Here is a 19,264-nt window from a genome sequence, read left to right as displayed (position 1 = left end):
ATTAAATTCCAGCTATGAGTGAAATCATATGGTACTTGTCTGCTGATGGTGTTGGTGGTGTTGGAGGGGGGTGTAGGGATGGAGAGAAAAAGAAAAAAGCTAGAGAGAACTCATGGACACGGACAACAGGGTGGTGACTGCAGGGCTGTGAGGGGATTGGGGGAGGTGGAAGGGGGCATAGAGGGGATACATGGTGATGGAAAGGAAAAAAAAGAAGTGAGGTAGAAAAAGAATAAAAAGTAATAAAAAAAAAAAGTGTGAAGCTGGGTGATGAACCTCTGGAGGGTAAATATAATATTCTATCTTCTTTTGTTTGTGTTAGAAATTTTCTATAAAAAAAGGTTAAATAAAAACAGATTGTCTTAGGTGAGCACTGTCTACCCGCTGCTTGACTGAGCTCCCCCAGTTCCTCCTTCAGAGCCCTCCTCTTGGGCATGTGTCTGCGATTCGAGCCTATCAGCTTTGAGCCTGTCAGCTTTCTGTCTCTTAGGAATTCCTCATAATTTCTGTTGTATTGATTATATACTTATTTTCATGTGCTAAGTATACAGTCTCTAGCCCATATCTTTAGTTTAATGTGTTGCTATAAACAAAGACCATTGAATTATAAAACCAGGTATTGAGTTTCTTAAACTTGTTACATCTCCCCTCAACTTCAGTGTAGCTCTAGCTCATGGCATTCAACAGGGTGAAGACAAATAAACATGCTACCACTTTGTTCCAAACAAACAAAAAATAAATAAAGAGTAAAAATAAATTGAAAAGGAATAGAAAGAGTCGAGGACTGTCCATCATGTAGAAAGGAATTGGGGTTGGAGGCCCAAGGGTGGGGTGTGGTCCTTGTTCCCAGTAGCTGTGGGAAGTAAAGCAGCACAGGGCCTAAAGGAGCCTCAGGAAGTGCTTGGGGCAGTTACAGGGCTGGAGTGGATTCTCCTGTAAAAGGAGAGGAGTGGGGAGAGCAGGAGCCTGGGGGTGAGCCCGCGTTAAAGATGCTAGCGTTGAGTGGAAGTGGGGAGCAGGATGATGGGAAAAGCTACAAGGATGAAGTAAAAGCTATGATTTTATTCAATATAGAGAAGACAAACTTTGTTTAAAGAGAAAGTGTTTAACAGAGAAGGAGAGGTTGAAACTTAAAGCAGAAGCTTAAAGAGAACGAGAGCATCTCATCCTAAAGTCAGATTTGCATGGGAATTTTTCAAAGATTATCTTAGTAAGATTCAATTTAATAAAACCTGGAATATGTTCAATTATTAATGAAAACGTTTCTAGGACAGCTTTAGAAACTAAAATGTCAATATAGCCATTCTCTTAAAGTTTTGGGGTTTTTTTAAGACTTAGTATTTTATATGTCAAAACCTCTGTTTTAGCAAATTTTGGCAATTTGAATTCCAGACCAAAAAATGGTGAAACCGTAAAGTCAATTTAAGCTGCTGTAAGAGGTCATTATTTTTCAAATCTGTCATTATAAGCACCAGGTTTATAAACTAGATTTTATAAACCTGTCTACTATGTTTTATAAACCTGTCTATACATATTATTCATGAACTCATGAGAAATCATATTTTTAAGAAAGAAGAGTGAGTGTTTAGATTTTTAAAAATAATTCACTTTAAAAATGTTTTTCACAGATTCAGCATGAAAAGAAACAGATAAGGGAATGGACTGAGTTAAAATTCTTCCTGCAGTCTTGCCTGCGTGAAGGATTAAAGAAGATGGGTGAACTGGAGAAAGAGTTCACTAGGTAAGGTTTTAATATTTCAGACCATTTCCACCTTCAATTAAGATTTAACTGCCACTTACTTTATTAAAACCAAAATCCAAATTTATTTCCTATGTGTAATTTTCATAATTAAACAAATTATCCTATTTAAAAATTTACTTGAGAAACTCACAGCACAATCTGAAACTGCTTTGAGGGCCAAAATACTATACTTTTTTTTTCTTGAAATACATCTTTATTGATTTCAGAGAGAGGAAGGGAGAGGGAGAGAGAGAGACAGAAACGTCAATGATGAGAGAGTCATTGGTCCGCTGCCTCCTGCACGCCCCTGACTGGGGATCGAGCCCACAACCTGGGCATGTGCCCTGACTGGGAATCAAACCCCGATCTCCTGGATCCTAGGTCGATGCTGAACCGCTGAGCCACACCCGGCTGGGCTCTACTTACTCTTTAGTGGTTCCTAAAACAATAATGAGGATGCATTTTGCATATCCTGTCGACTACACTTTTCATGTCTACCTTGAATTTTTACTTCTGCAAGATGTCTTTGCTCTCTGGTGACCTTTCCTACTTTCAGTCGTGAGTGTGCTTTCCCTTCAGCATTCAAATAGTTTAATATCTAAAAGCCTCCCTGTGTCATTGTTTAACAACATCAAAAATTCTCTTGATTTGGCTTATGTTTCTTTCTCCTTTTTTAGTTATAAAATATATCACACATACAAAAATGTCTGTATGACTTAAAGAAGTTGTATAATCATGTTTTTACCACTAGTGAAAAATAATGGGATTTTCCCCAGTGTCTGGGAATCCCCACATGGCTTCCTTTCTGTTTATTTACCAAGCACTTAAGTTTGTTCTCTGATCCTCACCAGTGTTTTCCCCTCATTTCACTGTCTTTCTCTACACTGCTTTGTATCCCTTTCATTTTGTTAATGTTGTGCGAGCAAAGATATCTTCTTAAAACTGCCTTGAAGAGACTGCTACACATGCTCTCTCCGACTTCCCTTCTTCTAAAGCCCTGCCCCTTTCTAATTCTGCCTTCAAGTCAGACTTCAAAGATGTTTCTCTCCTGCTTCTCTTTCTATTTTGAATGAGCTCCTTGATGTTTTGTTGGGACCTTTCTTTTTGTAGATTGTCGTCAGGAGGTACCAAAAGGTATTTTTGTGTCTCTTCAAAACATTCACTTGTAATTATGCTTTTCTACTTCACTTTGGAAACTGATCTCTGGTTTATAGTTGATATTTAATAATAGGTTCATGTTTTATATTGACATACTAACATGAATATTAATAATAACTTAATTATAAGAACTCTGCATAGTTTCAATATTAACTCTGTATCACATATGCCATGAATATTTTTCACCTTACATTTATAATTTAGATAGTATGCTTTCAAGCAATATTAGATTGGAACAAATGAGAGGATCATAATTTATGGATTTATTTATTTTATATGATAGAACATAGTATCTGTTCAAATAATTATCAAATATTTACTCTTAAAGAATTGGACTTACTCATTTTGTACATTTCTGCAGATTGAAGGAACTCTTAAACATTACACAAAGGAAGTTAAATGAACATGAAAATGAAGAGCTTAGTTTTCCTGAATATTTAAAACCAAATCTAACTGAAATGGAAATTCGGACTAATATGTTAAAACAGAAGGTAATTGTAAATCAGATTTGGGACCCCAAAATCACCTACCTTGGGGAAATACATATCATTCAATTCTTTGAGCAGTGAAATACAGATTTTTCTATTAATTGTATGAACTTGGTATCAGTGAACAAGACAGCCTTTTTTCTTTATCACTTTTCTATAAAAAGGGCATACTGTTAATTCTTCTGTGCCTTGAGCCCTGGCAAGAAGCATACCATTACTGGACCCCAGGCACCAGCACCAAATTAAAATCTTTTTTGGCAACGACTTTATTGAGATATAATGAACATACCATGCAGTTCACTCATTTAAAGTGTACAATTCAGTGGTTTTTCCTATATTCCAAGAGTTACACAGTCATCATCACAATCCACTTTAGAACATTTGCATCACCCTAAAAAGTAACCCTGTGCCCTTTAGCAACCACCCTGTGCCCGTTTCCACTTCCCCACCCTTCCTAGCCCTAGGAACCACTACTGTCCGCTCAGCCTCTCCAGATTTGTCTATTCTGCACATTTCATATCAGTGGAATCACACAATATGTGGTCCTCTGTGACTGCCCTTTATATTTAGCATGATGTTTTCAAGGAACATCTATTTTGCGACATGTATCACCAGTACTGCCTTTCTGTTTATTGCTGAATAACATTTCATTGCATGGAGCAACTACATTTTTTTATCTGTTCATCATTTGATGACACTTTTGGTTTTGTTAATAATGCTGCTATGAGCATTCATATCCAAGTTTTCATTCTTTTGGGAATATATTTATAAATGGATCTGCTAGATCATATATTTAACTTTTGAGAAACTGCCAGACTTTTCTCCAAAGTAGCTGCACCATTTGGCATTTTCATTCACAATGTATGAGGGTTCCTGTTTCTCTGCATTCTTGCCAACATTTGCCATTGCCTGTCTTTTGACTGTAGCCATCCTGGTGGGTGTGAAGTGGCATCTTATTGTGGTTTTGATTTGTGATTTTCTAGTGACTAGTGATGTCCACCGTCTTTTCACATGCTGAGTATCCATCTGTGTATCTTCTTGGAAAGCCTGTGTTTTCGATCCCTTCACCCAGTTTTAATTGGATTGTCTTTTTATTATTGAATTGTAAGAGTTCTGTATATATCCTAGATACAAATCCCTTATTAGATAAAGGATTTTCAAATATTTCTTCCATTCAGTAGCTCCCCTTTTCACTTTCTTGATGGTGTCTTTTAAAGCACAGAAGTTTTTGATTTTGACCAAGTCCAGTTAGCCTATTTTTGTCTTTGGTTTCACATCTAAGAAAAATACCCAAATCCTGTCATGAAGATATACACCTATGTTTTCTTCTAAGAGTTTTATAGTTTTAGCTTTTACATTTTGAGTTAATTTTTATGTATGGTAGGAGGTACAGATCTAATTTTACTCTTTTGCATGTGGATATCCAGTTGTCCCAGCACAATTTGTTAAAAAAGACCATTCATGTCTGATTTAACTGTTTGGCTCCCTTGTCAAAAAGCACTTGGCCATAATGTGAGGGTTAATTTTTGGATTCCCCCTTCTAATTCATTGATTGATAAGTCTGTCCTTCTGCTAGGCCCAAATCAAATTTTATGAGTGCTCTTTCCCAGTCATCTTGCATATTACCAGCTGTTTTATGTAATAATAAAAAGTCAGTGTAGTGGGATGCTTTTAACTCTCCTTTCGTGGAGATATTTTGCTTCCTGATAAAGCCCGTGGCCAGCTTGTGTTTGCTGACTCTGACAGGAGGGGAAAGTAGGCCCACAAAGGTAACGCCCATTCCTTTTACTCTCCACTCCAACCTTTAGTCTCTAACCCAGCGCCTCCCGCTTCGCTTCATTTCCATTAAACCCTGTAACAGACCTGCTGCCTTGGCATCTACTTCATGTGGTTAACTCATAATTCAGAGACTCACCGGCAGGTTTCACTGCCCAGGGAGGAGAAGGGTCACAGCTGGCTTGTCCCCTCTCCTCTTTGGAAATGTCTCAATTTGAAATCTCAAAAATGTAAAGCCTATTTGTTTTCATGGAGAAACATTGTGGTGTGACATGAAGATGAGTCGGTCTTACCTTCCCTTACGAACAAGCTTGAGGGAAGGTAGAAGGACATTGTATGTAAATGGTGCTGAAGGACACTGCATTGGTTTTACTACTGAGATTTAAAGCGATTTCATAGTGTTCTCTATTTCCTCACTGAGGAGAGGAAGACTTGTCCTAACCATGCACTGCTTCTCCAGGGCCCTTGGCTCTTCTCCCTGAGCCCTTTTAAGAGCTGACCTGTGCTTACAGCTCTTTTCTCAGCCCGCCTCCTCCCTGTAGAAGGTCTAAGGCCCATAGGCCTCTTTTTATTGTGCACTGTCTTGTTCTCCTTTAGTCCAACTGAGCAAGCAGGGGTTTTGCTACTACAGTTCTCTTAGAAGCTTTGAGTTTCCTGTGAATTTTATTGGTGTTCATACTGTTAGAAAAGCCGCCCTCACACATTGTTTTAAGGTAAGCTCTTCACCTTGGGCTTCCTGGAGGTGTTGTAGGACAGTGCCTTGAAAACTCTCACATTCTGGAAATCCTTAAAGGCATCTGAGGCACCACATAAGTCTTTCTGAGGTCTTAAGGGTTTTATAAGTCTTGGCTTCATCCTTAGACCATGCTTTCCTGGAACACCCTGGATTTGATGTTACCCAGAAGCCATGTGTGTATTTTAGCATTATTTGACCATTGGACATGTGGGAGAAGCTCTAAATGGGAAATGAATATTGGAACCCGGTAAGTTTTGGTTCTCTGCCATTTAATAGTCTTCCTTTAGCTCATCTTTCTAGTGCATTTCACTTTCAGGGCTTCCTAGGGAGAACCCCGTCATCCTTGTTTCAGTGTCATTTTGGTCTCTTGCCCAGAAGCGCTTGCTGTCAGCCGCCTCAGGGCTATGAGGCCTCCACTCACTGTTTCTTGGAGGCCCTTTTGGTTTTCATTGTCACACCTCTATACATTATCTCTGGATCCACCTACCTCCTGTTCAAAGGCACTCCCCCTCATGTGGGTGTCAGCACTCCATTTTTAATATCAGTATCTGTGCCAGTTATTTATTGATGCTTAATAAGCCACCCCTAAAGCCTGTGTCTTAAAACAGCATTTACTTTGCTTGCAAATCTGCAGTGAGGCCAGCTCAATTCTTTTCCACTTGCCATCAGCTGGGGTGACTTGAAGCTGGGAACTAGACTCATGTAAAGGTTATTCATTCACCTGTTTGTCAGTGGCAGCAGGCTTTTGGCTGGGACATTAGCTGGGGCAGACTCAGCTGCCACCAAGACGAGGACTGACTATGAGGCCTGGGCTGCTTCATCCTTCACAACAGGGTGGCTGGGTCTCAGGGTGAACTTCCCGAGAGAGTGAGATGGGAGCTGTGTCACCAGACACAGAAGTCACACAGCAGGTCCACCACATTCTATTCACTAGAAACCAGTAACTAAGGCCAGCACTGCTTCATGGAGAAAGTGCAAAGGAGTTGTAGACATGTTTCAGTAACTGCCTCACTCGCCTTCTCTTAGCAAACAATCATCATCTCTAAGGAGGTTGTTCTTCCCACGCCCTTATCACTGACATTCCAGCAGGTTTGTTGTTGATGGTGCTGTTCTTTTTGTTTAGTATGGTCCCTTATTTTGTGGGAAGTAACAAAGAATTTCAATATTTCACTATTGATTTAAGCCCCACTTTTTTAGGGCTCATCTCGCTTAAACTTTTACAGTGGGAGATGTGATTTCTCTGCAACCCATGGGATCATTTTTTCTTGGAATGCAATTCAAATGAGCATCAACCGTTTGTAGTTCAATACAAGACTTATGGCGTGAGAATCCATATTTAGAAGATTCATTAATTAGAGTCTCATTTTGAAAGTCTTATTTTGGGATGCATTTGTTGACTCAGTCCTAAATACCTCAAAATGATATCCCTGCACTTCTTTAAAAATTATGAAGAGTTAAGGTGGGGGAAGAGGTAAGAGGCTTTCTCCTAAGAGGTGCCATAGAGTCATTTTGTGGAGGAAAGACATGAAACAGTCACAGAAAAAAAGAGTATAAAATCAACTGCAGACTCTGTGTGGCAAATATGATGACAGCAAATATATGTTTGTGACTCCTGGTTGTTTTAACTTTGGTCTTGATTCTGAGTAATCCAAGGTTCCACATTCTAAGACTGTTCTACAGTACGGATAACATTTTACTGCAACTGAATTCATTTCAAAATATCACAATTAACTGGTGTTGCATTAAGACTATTCTCAGTCCACAGCTTCATAACCAAACTATATTATTTCATTCACGCAGACTGATGATTTCATAGCAATACTGGAACCTGCATCTTCAGCATGTGCACATCTGGATGAAGAAAATACACTTCAACAGACATTATCATCAGTGAAAGCAATTCAAAAGAAATGTGAAAAACTAGAGGATAAAAAACAGAAGTGGAAACAAAAAGCAAAAATGCTCAGAAAAAAAATAGAACAGTATGAACAGACGATTGGCGAGGGAGAAATAAAGCATTTAAACAAAAAATTAAAACAAGCCTATCTGTTGTTACAGGTTAATTTCTTGATCTTTAATGTGCTTTATTTCATTTCACTGCAAATTTCACTTTGGACATAGACATTGTATGTGTTTCCCCCACTTCCCTTAATATCAATTTGTTCTGTAGATTTCAGGAAGGAAGGTGGCATGTTTCTCATTTCAGTATTTTAATTTCCATCATTATTATCACTAAATTGACCATTCAGAATGATTCTTACTAGAGGATCATTTTATTTTTAAGACCAGTTGATGTAAAACAGGACTATAAGGAAGAAAAGTAAAAATTTTGATTTAAAAATTATACTATTATTAAGTCCTGTTGTTCAATTTTTAAAAATAAATTGATTCTATTATTTTTTGAGTTATCAGAATGCATGAGTACTAGTAAAAGAAAGATTTTATGCTAAGTGAAATGAGCAAGTCAGAAAGACAAATGCCATATGACATCACTAATATGTGGAATCTAATGAACAAAATAAACTGATGAACAAAATAGAACCAGAGGCATGGATAAATGGACAAGACTGACAGATGTCAGAGGGGAGGGGGTTTGGAGGGCCTGGAGAAAGGAAGGTTAAGGGATTAGCTAAAGAACATCTATGCATAGACCATGGACACGGACAACACTGTGGTGATGGCCAAGGTGGGAGGGGGGTGGGGGCTGGTTAGAGGCGGCAAAGGGGCAGAAAACGGGGGACATCTACAATAGTGTTAACAATATAAAATTTAAATAAAAAAGGAAGATTTAACTTTATTTTTATAATTTAGATTTAATTTAGTTGACATAATATTTTAAACTAGCTTAGTTTCATGTTTAAAGCTGCTCTGTGAATTATTGACTCAAAATTAAAGGAAACAAATATAATTATTCAAATTATACTTTTTTAAAAAGTGCATCCTTCTTATTTGCTTCAGATGGATCCATTACCTCAACAAAAGCCACATAGTAAAGCTTCATTAAGAAGGGAGTTGGAACCCATAATTGAAGATCTGGAATCTGAACTTCCCAAATTGGAAAAATATAACCAACTCCACCAGAGAGAAAACCAATGGACAAAGTCACTGCCAAGTCTACTACTCGAGTAAGTCAAAACACAAAATCAAAGAAAATAAATTTACCTCATTAATTAGTTTCTAAAGCACAATTTTTATCAAGCCAGGTTCGTGAGATTAGTAGAAATGGAAGCTAATTAAGTAGTATAATTTTGGAAAATTATGTTAGTAAATGAACTTGTCTATCAAATGTTTGTACAGGACAGTTTGCATCTCTTCCCCATTTTATTTTTTCCCCCTTAATATTTTCCTAAGTTAACCTACATGATGTACTAGTCTTTAAGCTGTTTTTGAAGCTTTATAATTTAGACAGCGATATTTTTATAAAGTTGCATGTTGTAATTACTCTAAATAGAAATATTAATGAGTTTAACTACTTTTGGAAAATAACTTAAACTGAAAGGGTTAAGTGCTGGGCACATTCTGGCGCTTGGTAAATTTACTTTCTTCACTGTGACCTTTGTTATTATCACTGGAGGCTGCCTTGAGACAAACTATCCTTTATAGTTTTTCTGCTCAAAGGCCTGCAGGGTAAATGGGGAAAGATGAACAGGGGTGAAGGGCGGTATGATTGACACAGTTGCTGAAGAGAATGTGGTGGAGCCCTGAGGGGGGGCGGGGAGACAGAAAGGGGGGCTCCCAGCTCCGGTGCCTTGGGAACAGTGTTACAAGCTGATGGCCTCTGGAGCTGTTTTCGTTCATTTTGATCCCCAGCGAGGCTGTCTTGTTCCCATAGAGGTTGTTGCTCTAAATTATGCGTCCATGGGAAATGTTTAAAATCTCCAAGGTAATGAGTGTATTGTACAGGGGTGGTGAAAGCAAATGCTTGACAGTGTCTTTGAGGGATTATTTAAAAAAACCTCTCAAGTGGTTCACTAGATATGCCCAAGGGCATCCTCCAGAATCTTGTAGGTACAGTCCTTCCAGGAGGCAGCAAGTGTCACCTGAGAAGCGCCCACATCACAGCCATTTCTCTCCCCTCCCTGCTTTGGATTACTTGTTAGTGAGGAACCCCCTCCCCCTCCCTAGAAACATAGTGCTTCTCTAGAACCATTTAGAACCTATACTTGAATATAGAAGGCCTGCTCCAACACATTTTCATTGTTAAAATGGGAAATTCCGTTTACTATTGTGGCTACTTAAAAAAATGCAGGTCACTTAGGGAAAAATAAAATACTAAGCATTTGTTGTTTACAATCTTCACAGGACTAAGGAGAGGATGGCAGAGGTCAAAAATGAACTTCTCAAGCAGAACCAACAGGAGAGATCTTTACACAGCACTCCTGGCACGATGCCAGTCCAGGAGACACTTTTTGTTGAAAATGCTGATAATAATTTTGTACCCTCTAGAAATTCTACTACAAAATAGAACTTGGGGACTCCTGCCTCAAGAACCCTTTTTATGAATTAAATAATCTTGTAATACTAAAAGGATTAATTTCTGTTTTTAAGTGAACATTTTTTGTCATCTTCTTATGTGAGAGAATGTTCTTAATTGGTACTTTACTTATAGCATTTTTATTTCAATTTTTATAAAATGTCTTGCAGAGCAGTTGTACATTTTCTAAATAGTTAAATTAAGGAGATATATGAATTTTTAATTAATTTACTTTTTAAATTTATCTTTATCATTGAAAGTATTGCAGATGTCCTTTTCCCCCCTCCCCCACTGGTCCCCTCCACCCAGCATCGGCCCCCTCTGGCCCACCCACCCCAGGCCTTCTCTACACTGTTGAGTGTGTCCATGGATTATGCATATATGCATATAAGTTCTTCGATTAATGTCTCCCTTCTCCCCACTACCCAACCCCCAACCTCCCTCTGAAATTCATCAGTCTGTTCTATACTTCTATGTCTCTGGATCTATTTTGTTTATCAGTTTATTTTGTTCATTAGATTCCACATATGAGTGAGATCATGTGATACTTGTCTTTCTTTTACTGGCTTATTTCACTTAGTATAATACTCTCTAGGTCCCTCCATGCTGTCTCAAAGGGCAAGAGATCCTTCCTTTATGACAGCTGCATAGTATTCCATGGTGTGAATGTCCCACAGCTTTTTTATCCACTCATCTACTGGTGGGCACTTGGGCAGTTTCCAGATCTTAGCTATTGTAAATTGAGCTGTTATGCACATAGGGTGCATAAATTCTTTCTGATTGGTGTTTTGGGTTTCTTAGGATATATTCCTAGAAGTGGAATCATTGGGTCAAGTGGCAGTTCCATATTTAATTTTTTGAGGAAATTCCATACCGTTTTCTATAGTGGCTGCTCCAGTCTACATTCTAGCAACAGTGTACTAAGATTCCCTTTTCTCCACATCTTCACCAACACTTGTCACTTAATGATTTGTTGATGATAGACATTCTGATCAGTGTGAGGCACTTTTAACATATATATGTATTTGTTGATTTCAGGGAGAGGAAGAGTAGAAGGAGAGAGAGAGATAGAAACATCAATGATGAGAGAGTCACTGATCAGCTGCCTCCTGCATGCCCCCCACTGGCAATCAAGCCCACAACCTGGGCATGTGCCCTGACTGGGAATCGAACTGCGATCTCCTGGATCATAGTTCGATGCTCAACCTCTGAGCTCCGCTGGCTCGGTGTGAGGCATTTTTATACACCAATAGTGAACTCTCAGAAAGGGAAATTAAAAAAGCAATTCCATTTACCATTGCAACAAAAAATTTAAGATACTTTGGAATAAACAACCTAGGAGGTAAAAGACCTGTACTCAGAAAACTATAGGACGATAAAAAAATAGAGGCCTGGCTGGACATGGCTCAGCACTTGAGCATTGACTATGATCCAGGAGATCCCAGTTCAATTCCCAGTCAGGGCACATGCCTGGGTTGTAGGCTCAATCCCCAGTAGGGGGTGTGAGGGAGGCAGTTGATCAATGATAACTGTCTCATCATTGATGTTTCTATCTCTCCCTCTTCCTTTCCCTTCCTCTCTGTGAAATCAATAAAGATATGTTAAAAAGAGAGAAAGAGATAGAGAAAGATATAAACAACTGGAAGAATATACTGTGTTCATGGGTTGGCAGAATTAACATCATTAAAATGTCCATACTACCCAAAGCAATCCATAAATTCAGTGCAAGCCCTATTAAAATACCAAAGGCATGTTTCACAGATCTAGAACAAACTCTCCAAAAATTTATATGGAACCCAAAAGGACCCTAAATAGCCACGGCAAACTTGAGAAAGAGGAACAAAGTTGGAGGGATCACAATACTAGATACCAAGTTATATTACAAAGCCACTGTAATCAAAACAGCCTGGTTCTGGCACAAAAACGGGCATATAGATCAGTGGAACAGAACAGAGAATCCAGAAATGGACCCAAGCCTTTATGCTCAATTAATATTTGACAAAGGAGGCAAAAGCATGCAATGGGCAGTCTCTTTAATAAATGGTGCTGGGAAAATTGGGCAGGGACATGCAAAGAAAGAAGCTAGACCACCAACTCACACCATACACAAGAATAAACTCAAAATGGATAAAAGACTTAAGTTGTGAAACCATGAAAATCCTTGAAGAAAACGTAGGCAGCAAAATCTCAGACATCTCTCGCAGCAGCATGTTTGCCGATATATTTGAATTTTTAAAATGAGGGTCACTTATGTCTGTATATCTTGCCAACACTTGAATGACTGGTGACTAAGATGGCAATGGTAGGGAGTCTTGAAATAGCAACTAGGCTTCATTGTGTATCATGGTTATTAATATATCCATTCTTCATCTCCTTTATGGAGTTCTTTAAGCTCCAGAATTTGTTTGGTTCTTTCCATAGTTTTCTTCTGTTTGGTAAAGTACTCCTTCTGTTCATTCATTTTATTTCTGAGCTCATTGAACTGCCTTTTGAGTTTTCTTTTGTCTTGTTGAGTTTCTTCATGACTGTTATTTTGATTTCTCTCTCATTTGTATCACAACCAGCCGTTATTTTGAGTTTCTTTCTGGAGAACTGTCATTTTCTTTCTTTGTTAGCGTTACCTTGGTGGTCCATGCTGCTTAATGGGTTGTTTCTCTGCTGGTGCATTTGAAGTAGTGAACACTTCTTATTTAGGGACATTTGGTTTCCACCATTCAGCAGGTTGATAACTTGGGGTCTTTCTTTAGTTTCCCAGTAGGTGGTGCTGTAGCACAGGATTTGTTTTCTCTTACTGTGCTACTTAAGCTTGGGGAGGGGGTGCAGTGATTCAAGGTGTGGGAGGTTTAGCCTTGGACATGGGAGTGGTGGCAGCAGGCTGACCAGGGTGGTGGGTGCTGGTGCTGGATCCGGGTTGCCTGGGTCTCAGGGCGCCACCAGCGTGGCAGGCAGGGGGATGTGGCCAGTTGAGGGGAGCTAGTTTGTGAGCCCACTGAGCTGCGGCCTCATTCCCCGTGGCCACTGGCAGCACAGTGCTGCGGCCAGGAGGCTGGAGACTTGTCTCTGCTGCTGCTACTGGTCTGCTGCAACTGGGCAGGGACCTGGATTTTGGGGTGGGGCTAGGGATGCTGCTGGACTGTTGCCCTCTGCTGGTCTGCAGTGTGGGGGCTGCACCCTAACCCATCCGCAACTACTGGGTTTGCTGGGGCTGTGGGCTCAGCCTGCTGCAGCTGTGGGCCTGTCCCTGTTCTCCTCCACCCTGCCTCTCCTGCGCGTTCCAGTAAGCCCACCCTTGAGGGCCTGGTGTGTGGACCATTTAGTGTGTCGAGCAGGGGAGCCTTTGTTGGGTTCTGGACAATGCACATTAAGTAGAAGTCGGGGAAGAAGAAAACCTTTCTGTGAAGGTTGTGGAGTCACCTTTCTTGGAGCTGTGGCGGGAAGGTGGCAAGTGACACCCGCTTCCCCTCTGAGATGAGTGCAGGGGCTGCGGGCAGACAGCCGCCCTCCCGCTGGGTTCCCAGCGCATCGCCTGAGGCTGCTCAGCGGGAGGTGCGGGGACCCACTGCTGGCCCTTGGGCGACACAGCTTCTCCAGGAAGAGCCCCGAGCAGGCAAGTGACCTCAGTTCCTTCTCTCGGACTCGCCCACCAGGCAAACCCCTGCTCCAGGGGCGGGTGGAGAGAGCCCAGGTCCTCCTGTGAGAGGAAGGCAGGGAGGCGGGCCCTGCCCTTTCTGATGGTTAAATCACCCTGGGAATTAGCGCGTGTCTGTCGTTCACACCGACTGAGGAGGAGAAAGTGGGACAGCAGCCTGCTAGGTGCTACAGAGACCTGCTGCGGGTTTTAAATTCTGCTACAGGGGACCCACAACATGGATCACTCACGTCTTGATGGGTTTGGTAAACCAGCTTTTTGGGGGGAAGGAGTCGTTCTTTTAAGGAAGAATTTCCTCCATTTCAGCTTGTTCGGTTTAACTGAAGACTTTCTCCTTCGTTTCTTGTCCTGCGCTTTATAAACCGAGTGTCCCGGCCGCTCCTAAGAGGAGACATGATGCTAATTTCCATCCCTTGATTTTTATTCATGACATTGAAACGTGCAGTTTAGTTAGAAAGCTGCTATTTCGCGTCCCCTGCCGAAAGGTTGTTGAGCTCACGGCAAAGTTCCCGCGCTGGTTTCCTCTGAGTTCTGCTTAAAGCCCGTGTGTCTCTCCTGAGTGTGAGGAAGCCGCTGCCACGGAGCCCGAGGCTCAGGAGGGAGACGCAGACCCGCTTCTGCCTGCAGCCCGTTGGCTTCGTGACCTCGGGCGATCGACCTACAATCTCTCTGAGCCTTTGTTGCCTCTTATGTAAAATTGGGGACTTGGACTAAATCAGTGATTTTCACACCTTCAACAATTTTCTTTCAAGGACTAGAACTTTAAAAAAATTTTCTTCATGAAACTGTATTATATAAAACAGAGACTCAGAGCTGTCTAGCTAAAGGAGGGATGGAGACTCAGGCTCTGCAGTCCTAACTTGTCCCCGGTGGAAACTCAGATTCCTATGGGATATAGTTTGAGAACTACCAGTAGTGAGAAAAATCCTTCTAATTATAAGTCCTTTGAATTTAAAGTTGCCGATGCATTGTTTTTATGTGCATAAGTTCCTCGCCTTTCTATATTTTTGGTAAATGGAAAAATATAAATAAAGTTGCAGATGTGTTCTCCTTATGAATGTTGGACTTCAAGCTCCTTCCACCATCTGAACAGAATCCTCACTTAGAAATAAGCATAAATGTCACAGAAGTAAAATATTTAGGAAAAGTGCTTTTTGGGGAAAAGGTAGTTACATCAGTGGTTTCTTAATTCAACTTGTGTAAAAATGTGCTTTACATTGCACATATTGTTTATTAATGGTAACATGAAATTGATTCAGTAAAGGCCTCTCTCTATGAGGTGCTGAGTTAGCACCACAAGGCCTGTCGAGCAAGGTCGCTGCCACCCTCTCCGTGTAATAAGGCCTGTCGCTCATGCTCTTGTAAAGTGTGACGGAGAACAGCCTCCGAAAATACTGGGGAACATCTCAGGCAACAAATTTGTCTTCACACCTAAAATTTGGAAAGGCATTGGGTATCACATTATCATGATCGCCACAGTGTTTATGTTTAGCAGAGTATTTTAAACCCTGTTTCAGGCACTTAGGGAGAAGATACCTTTTACAGGAAAGGCTTAAGTTAAGAATGCTCTAGATTGGGATATGTAATACCATTTGCAATATCCCCACACATTTTATAGTGAAGAAGACTATAATTATAATTAGTTGAATGTTTCCAAATTTATCCCTAATTTCTAGAAAGAAATGTTTCAGTCATAGAACAGACAGCAAAGTAGCTTTATTTATTTATTTATTTTTGCTGGTAGAATTTTCACACGACCTATGACAGTACCGCTTTTGTCATTTTAGGTTGAAAAATTAATGGCATAGAACATACTTTGAGATTTTAATTTTCTAAAACTATAAGAATAGAAAAGTCACTTTAAGGAAAACTTCATTAAAATGGAAAACAAGCCCCAAAACTTTTAAAAAGGGCAGTTTTTCTAAGACTTGCAAAGTAATGCACTCAGTGTGAAATATGACTTGACTCGATTGAAGTTCTTTGAACCAATGGGATGAAACATCACTTTTCTGAAGTTATGTTTATTCAGTAGACCAAGATTAATTATGCTTTTTATCAGGTTAATCTCAATAGCATTACATATACATGCTTTCTGTTATCTAAAATTAAAATAATAGAAATTGAGTTTATTTTATTTATGTGATTATTTTTCTGTTTACGCAATCCCAAGTTAGGTCTAGTCTCTAAAAGCATTATTTAAAGGACGCATTTCATAAGCTCTTTCTCGTTCCTATAATAATGTCTCTTATTAAACTGAAAGAGTATAAATATATTTCACTTCCTGCAGATGCAGCAGGAGCTTGAAAAAAACTCTAAGTAGAAAACTAAAAGAAGGTATGTTGCCAAAATTTGCTAATTAAATTGAAACATCATTGATTTCTGAAACACACTGTAAGTGGGGAAGGGCATTTTCCATGTCCGGGTGACAGGCACTGACTGCACCACGTGTTTTCTTGTCCAAAGCGAGTGAACAGCGAAAGCGCAGTGTGAGGAAGATCCGATTATTCTGCATCTTCTCATCGCGTCCCGTAGCTTTTAGAAGCCTCAAAACTCCGTGTATCTCTCTCTCTCTCTTAAATCCTCCCCCGAGGAGATGTTTTTACTGATTTTAGAGAGAGAGGGAGGGAGGGAGAGAGCTAGATAGAGAGAGAAGCATTGATGTGAAAGATAAACATCGATTGATTACCTCCCGTTCCTGCCCCCACCCGAGAGCAAACCGGACACCTAGGTATGTGCCCTGATGGGAATCGAACCTGCAACCTTTAGTTGCAAGGGACAGTCCTACAGCTGAGCCACCCAGCCGGGCCATGCATCTCCCCTTTCTGGCCACCCCCTTCCTTTCCTCTGTGATGCTGATGGAATGTCAGCTGAAACTGTTGCCAGAAACCTGGGCGTCACCCACTTCTCAGGTTTTCACCAGGGACCAGGACTTAGTGAAGCAGCTACAGTTCTCATAGCTATCACCCGGGGGCGACATTTAGATCTCCAGTCACTGACTGTCAGTCATTTACCTCTGCCCTCAGGAAAATCTCCAGATTCCTTTGCATGGAGTAAAAACACCAAGTCCATTGTTTTGGCCAAATAACTCAGACTTGTCTCTAGGCGCTACTTCCCCTCCTCCGCCCCTTTGCTCCAGCGTCTGGCAAACGAGGCGATTCGGCTCCACAGGAGCCCCCCTCACCCCTTCTCTTTCTGGCATAGGTTTCCCGTGTCCTTCGGGTATCAACTTACACATCCCCGCTCCCCAGAGGCCAGCCATGCTGACACACAACTGGAATGTCCCTTCTGTGTGCCCCAGCGGGGCCCTGTTTTATATTCGCCACGGTGCATGCGGCTCTGAGTGGAAACTGCCTGCTCCTCCGTCTGTTCAGTTTACAGCGGGCGACTGTCCAGGGCTGGCCTGAGCAGCTTCCCCTCTAACTCCAGCGCCCGCCGTGCTCCTTACTGTGTGGCTGTTGAGTGAATGAATGACCCTCAAGGCAGCCAGATGCCTGCTACTTAGCCATGATAGCAATTCTGTTTTGTTTATTTTTGTTTTGGTTTGGTTTTATATATAACACTTTATTAAACTTATTGGGGGGACAATGGTTAATATGAACATATAGGTTTCAGGGGTGGGTTTCTGTTACAAGATCTGTATATTCCTCTGTGTGCCCCCACTCAGAGTCATATCTTCTCCCATCACCGTATATTAAGACCCCCCTTCGCCCCCCACCCCCTTCCCTCTGGCAACCAGCACAGTGCTGTTCGTGTCCACAGTAGCACTTCACCCCGTGTGCATCCTCGGGCAGACCACAGGCCACAGTAACCTTGTGCTGTGCACTGTCGTCATATACAGATGTTTTCATTCTTCTTAACACTTATACTTAGTGGTAGTGTAGATAAAGAATATAATTTTCCTTTTCGTTCCAGGTGCTGCTGCATTTGAATCTGAATCCTTTAGAGCTTATCCTGTCGGATCCGTTACTCAGTGAACTTCACAACAAGATCTACTTGTGAAAACATCACGAGAATATGCACAGATTCTGAAGAAATATTATATGATCTGAAACAAATAGTAAAAATTTATTTACTGGACTGTTTACATAACATTTCAATAATTGTTTTCCATTAAACGCATAACATGTGAGATCTTTATTAAAGAAAAATATTATTGGATCATGTGTGTGATGAAAATTTATAGTATTTTAAACTATGTTTCTTGGCTTCTAAGTTTCAAGCATGTTTTCTAACTGAAAGCCAGCACTATGGAGGTTTATATACTGGAACTTCCCAAATACCAGCTGTTTAAACCACACCCAAACCACCAAAATGTCCTTCACACTTTAGTGGTGTTAAATGATAGCTTTTTTATCTATTCCAATTTTATCACTATATTTGATCCTAAAGATTTAGACAGACATCACTTTTATATCTGCTGCTGTGGCTGCCATCAATGTTGGGATGTATTACAATTGTTAGTTATATTGCCATTAGACTCATCGCATGTCATTTTAGACTCTGATTCATAGATCTTTCCTTGTGGGGAAATAAAGTTTGCCTAAGGCTTCTTCCCTTTTCTATTGATTTATTTTTTAGAAATAGTGTTAAAGTTAGAGAAAGCTCCAAGTTTTAGTACAAAGAACTCTTTTCCCCTGAACCCTTTGAGAGTAAATTGCTGACATTATGCCAACACCCGATTCCTTTAGTGTTTATTTCCTACCAGTCAGCACCTTCCACTTGCTACCAGACCACCCTCACAATCAGGAATTAACACGAATACATTCTATTATTTCATCCTCATATTCTTTTCCATTTTTGCCACTTGTCTGTAGTGTCTGTTATAGCAAAAGGATCCTGTTCAGATCCCTGGGTTGCATTTAGCTGTAGTGTGTGTTCGTCTCCTTCAGTCTGGAGCAGGCCCTTAGTCTTTCCTTGGCTTTTGTGACCTTGGGTCTTTTGAAGAGTAAGCTCCGTAACGTAGACTGTCCTTCGGGTGGATTTTCTGATGTTTCCTTATGATGAGATTTCGGTTATGCATTTTTAGCCCGAGCATCACAGAAGTCGTCCTACACTCCTCTAACTGTGTCCTGTGGTGGGGCCTACGCTGTTGCTCTGCCATTCTTGGTGATGTTAATGTGGGTCAGGGAGGGTGGTACCTGCTTGGTTTCTCCTCTGTAATGTTCCCTCCTCACTTTACAAGCAATTAGTGTTTTATAGGGAAGTACTTTGGGACTATGCAACGGTCTCTTCCCTACACTTC

The 19,264-nt window shown here is 40.7% G+C and overlaps 1 protein-coding gene across 3 annotated transcripts; it reads left to right on the top strand.

Moving 5' to 3' along the window:
- Window positions 1–1,523: 1,523 nt before the first annotated feature.
- LOC148094350 (ankyrin repeat domain-containing protein 26-like) lies at window positions 1,524–18,000 on the top strand. 3 transcript variants are annotated; one of them, XM_087815788.1, is made up of 5 exons: window positions 1,524–1,741; window positions 3,261–3,390; window positions 7,700–7,957; window positions 8,858–9,024; window positions 17,935–18,000. In XM_087815788.1, the coding sequence occupies exons 1-5, from the start codon at window positions 1,713–1,715 to the stop codon at window positions 17,948–17,950; spliced, it is 600 nt and encodes a 199-aa protein (XP_087671914.1). In that variant the 5' UTR covers window positions 1,524–1,712; the 3' UTR covers window positions 17,951–18,000. The 3 variants fall into 3 exon arrangements, 2 of the variants coding, with proteins under 2 accessions (XP_087671914.1, XP_087671911.1); XM_087815785.1 differs by lacking the exon at window positions 17,935–18,000 and adding an exon at window positions 10,202–10,451; XR_015714291.1 differs by lacking the exons at window positions 3,261–3,390; window positions 17,935–18,000 and adding an exon at window positions 10,202–10,451 and having other exon boundaries at window positions 1,525–1,741.
- Window positions 18,001–19,264: the final 1,264 nt, after the last annotated feature.

This window comes from Miniopterus natalensis, chromosome 1 (assembly GCF_054644295.1).
Source record: "Miniopterus natalensis isolate mMinNat1 chromosome 1, mMinNat1.hap1, whole genome shotgun sequence".
Taxonomy (NCBI): domain Eukaryota; kingdom Metazoa; phylum Chordata; class Mammalia; order Chiroptera; family Miniopteridae; genus Miniopterus; species Miniopterus natalensis.
The sequence above is the reverse complement of the archived record's forward strand: the minus strand, read 5'-3'. Positions and strand labels throughout refer to the sequence as shown.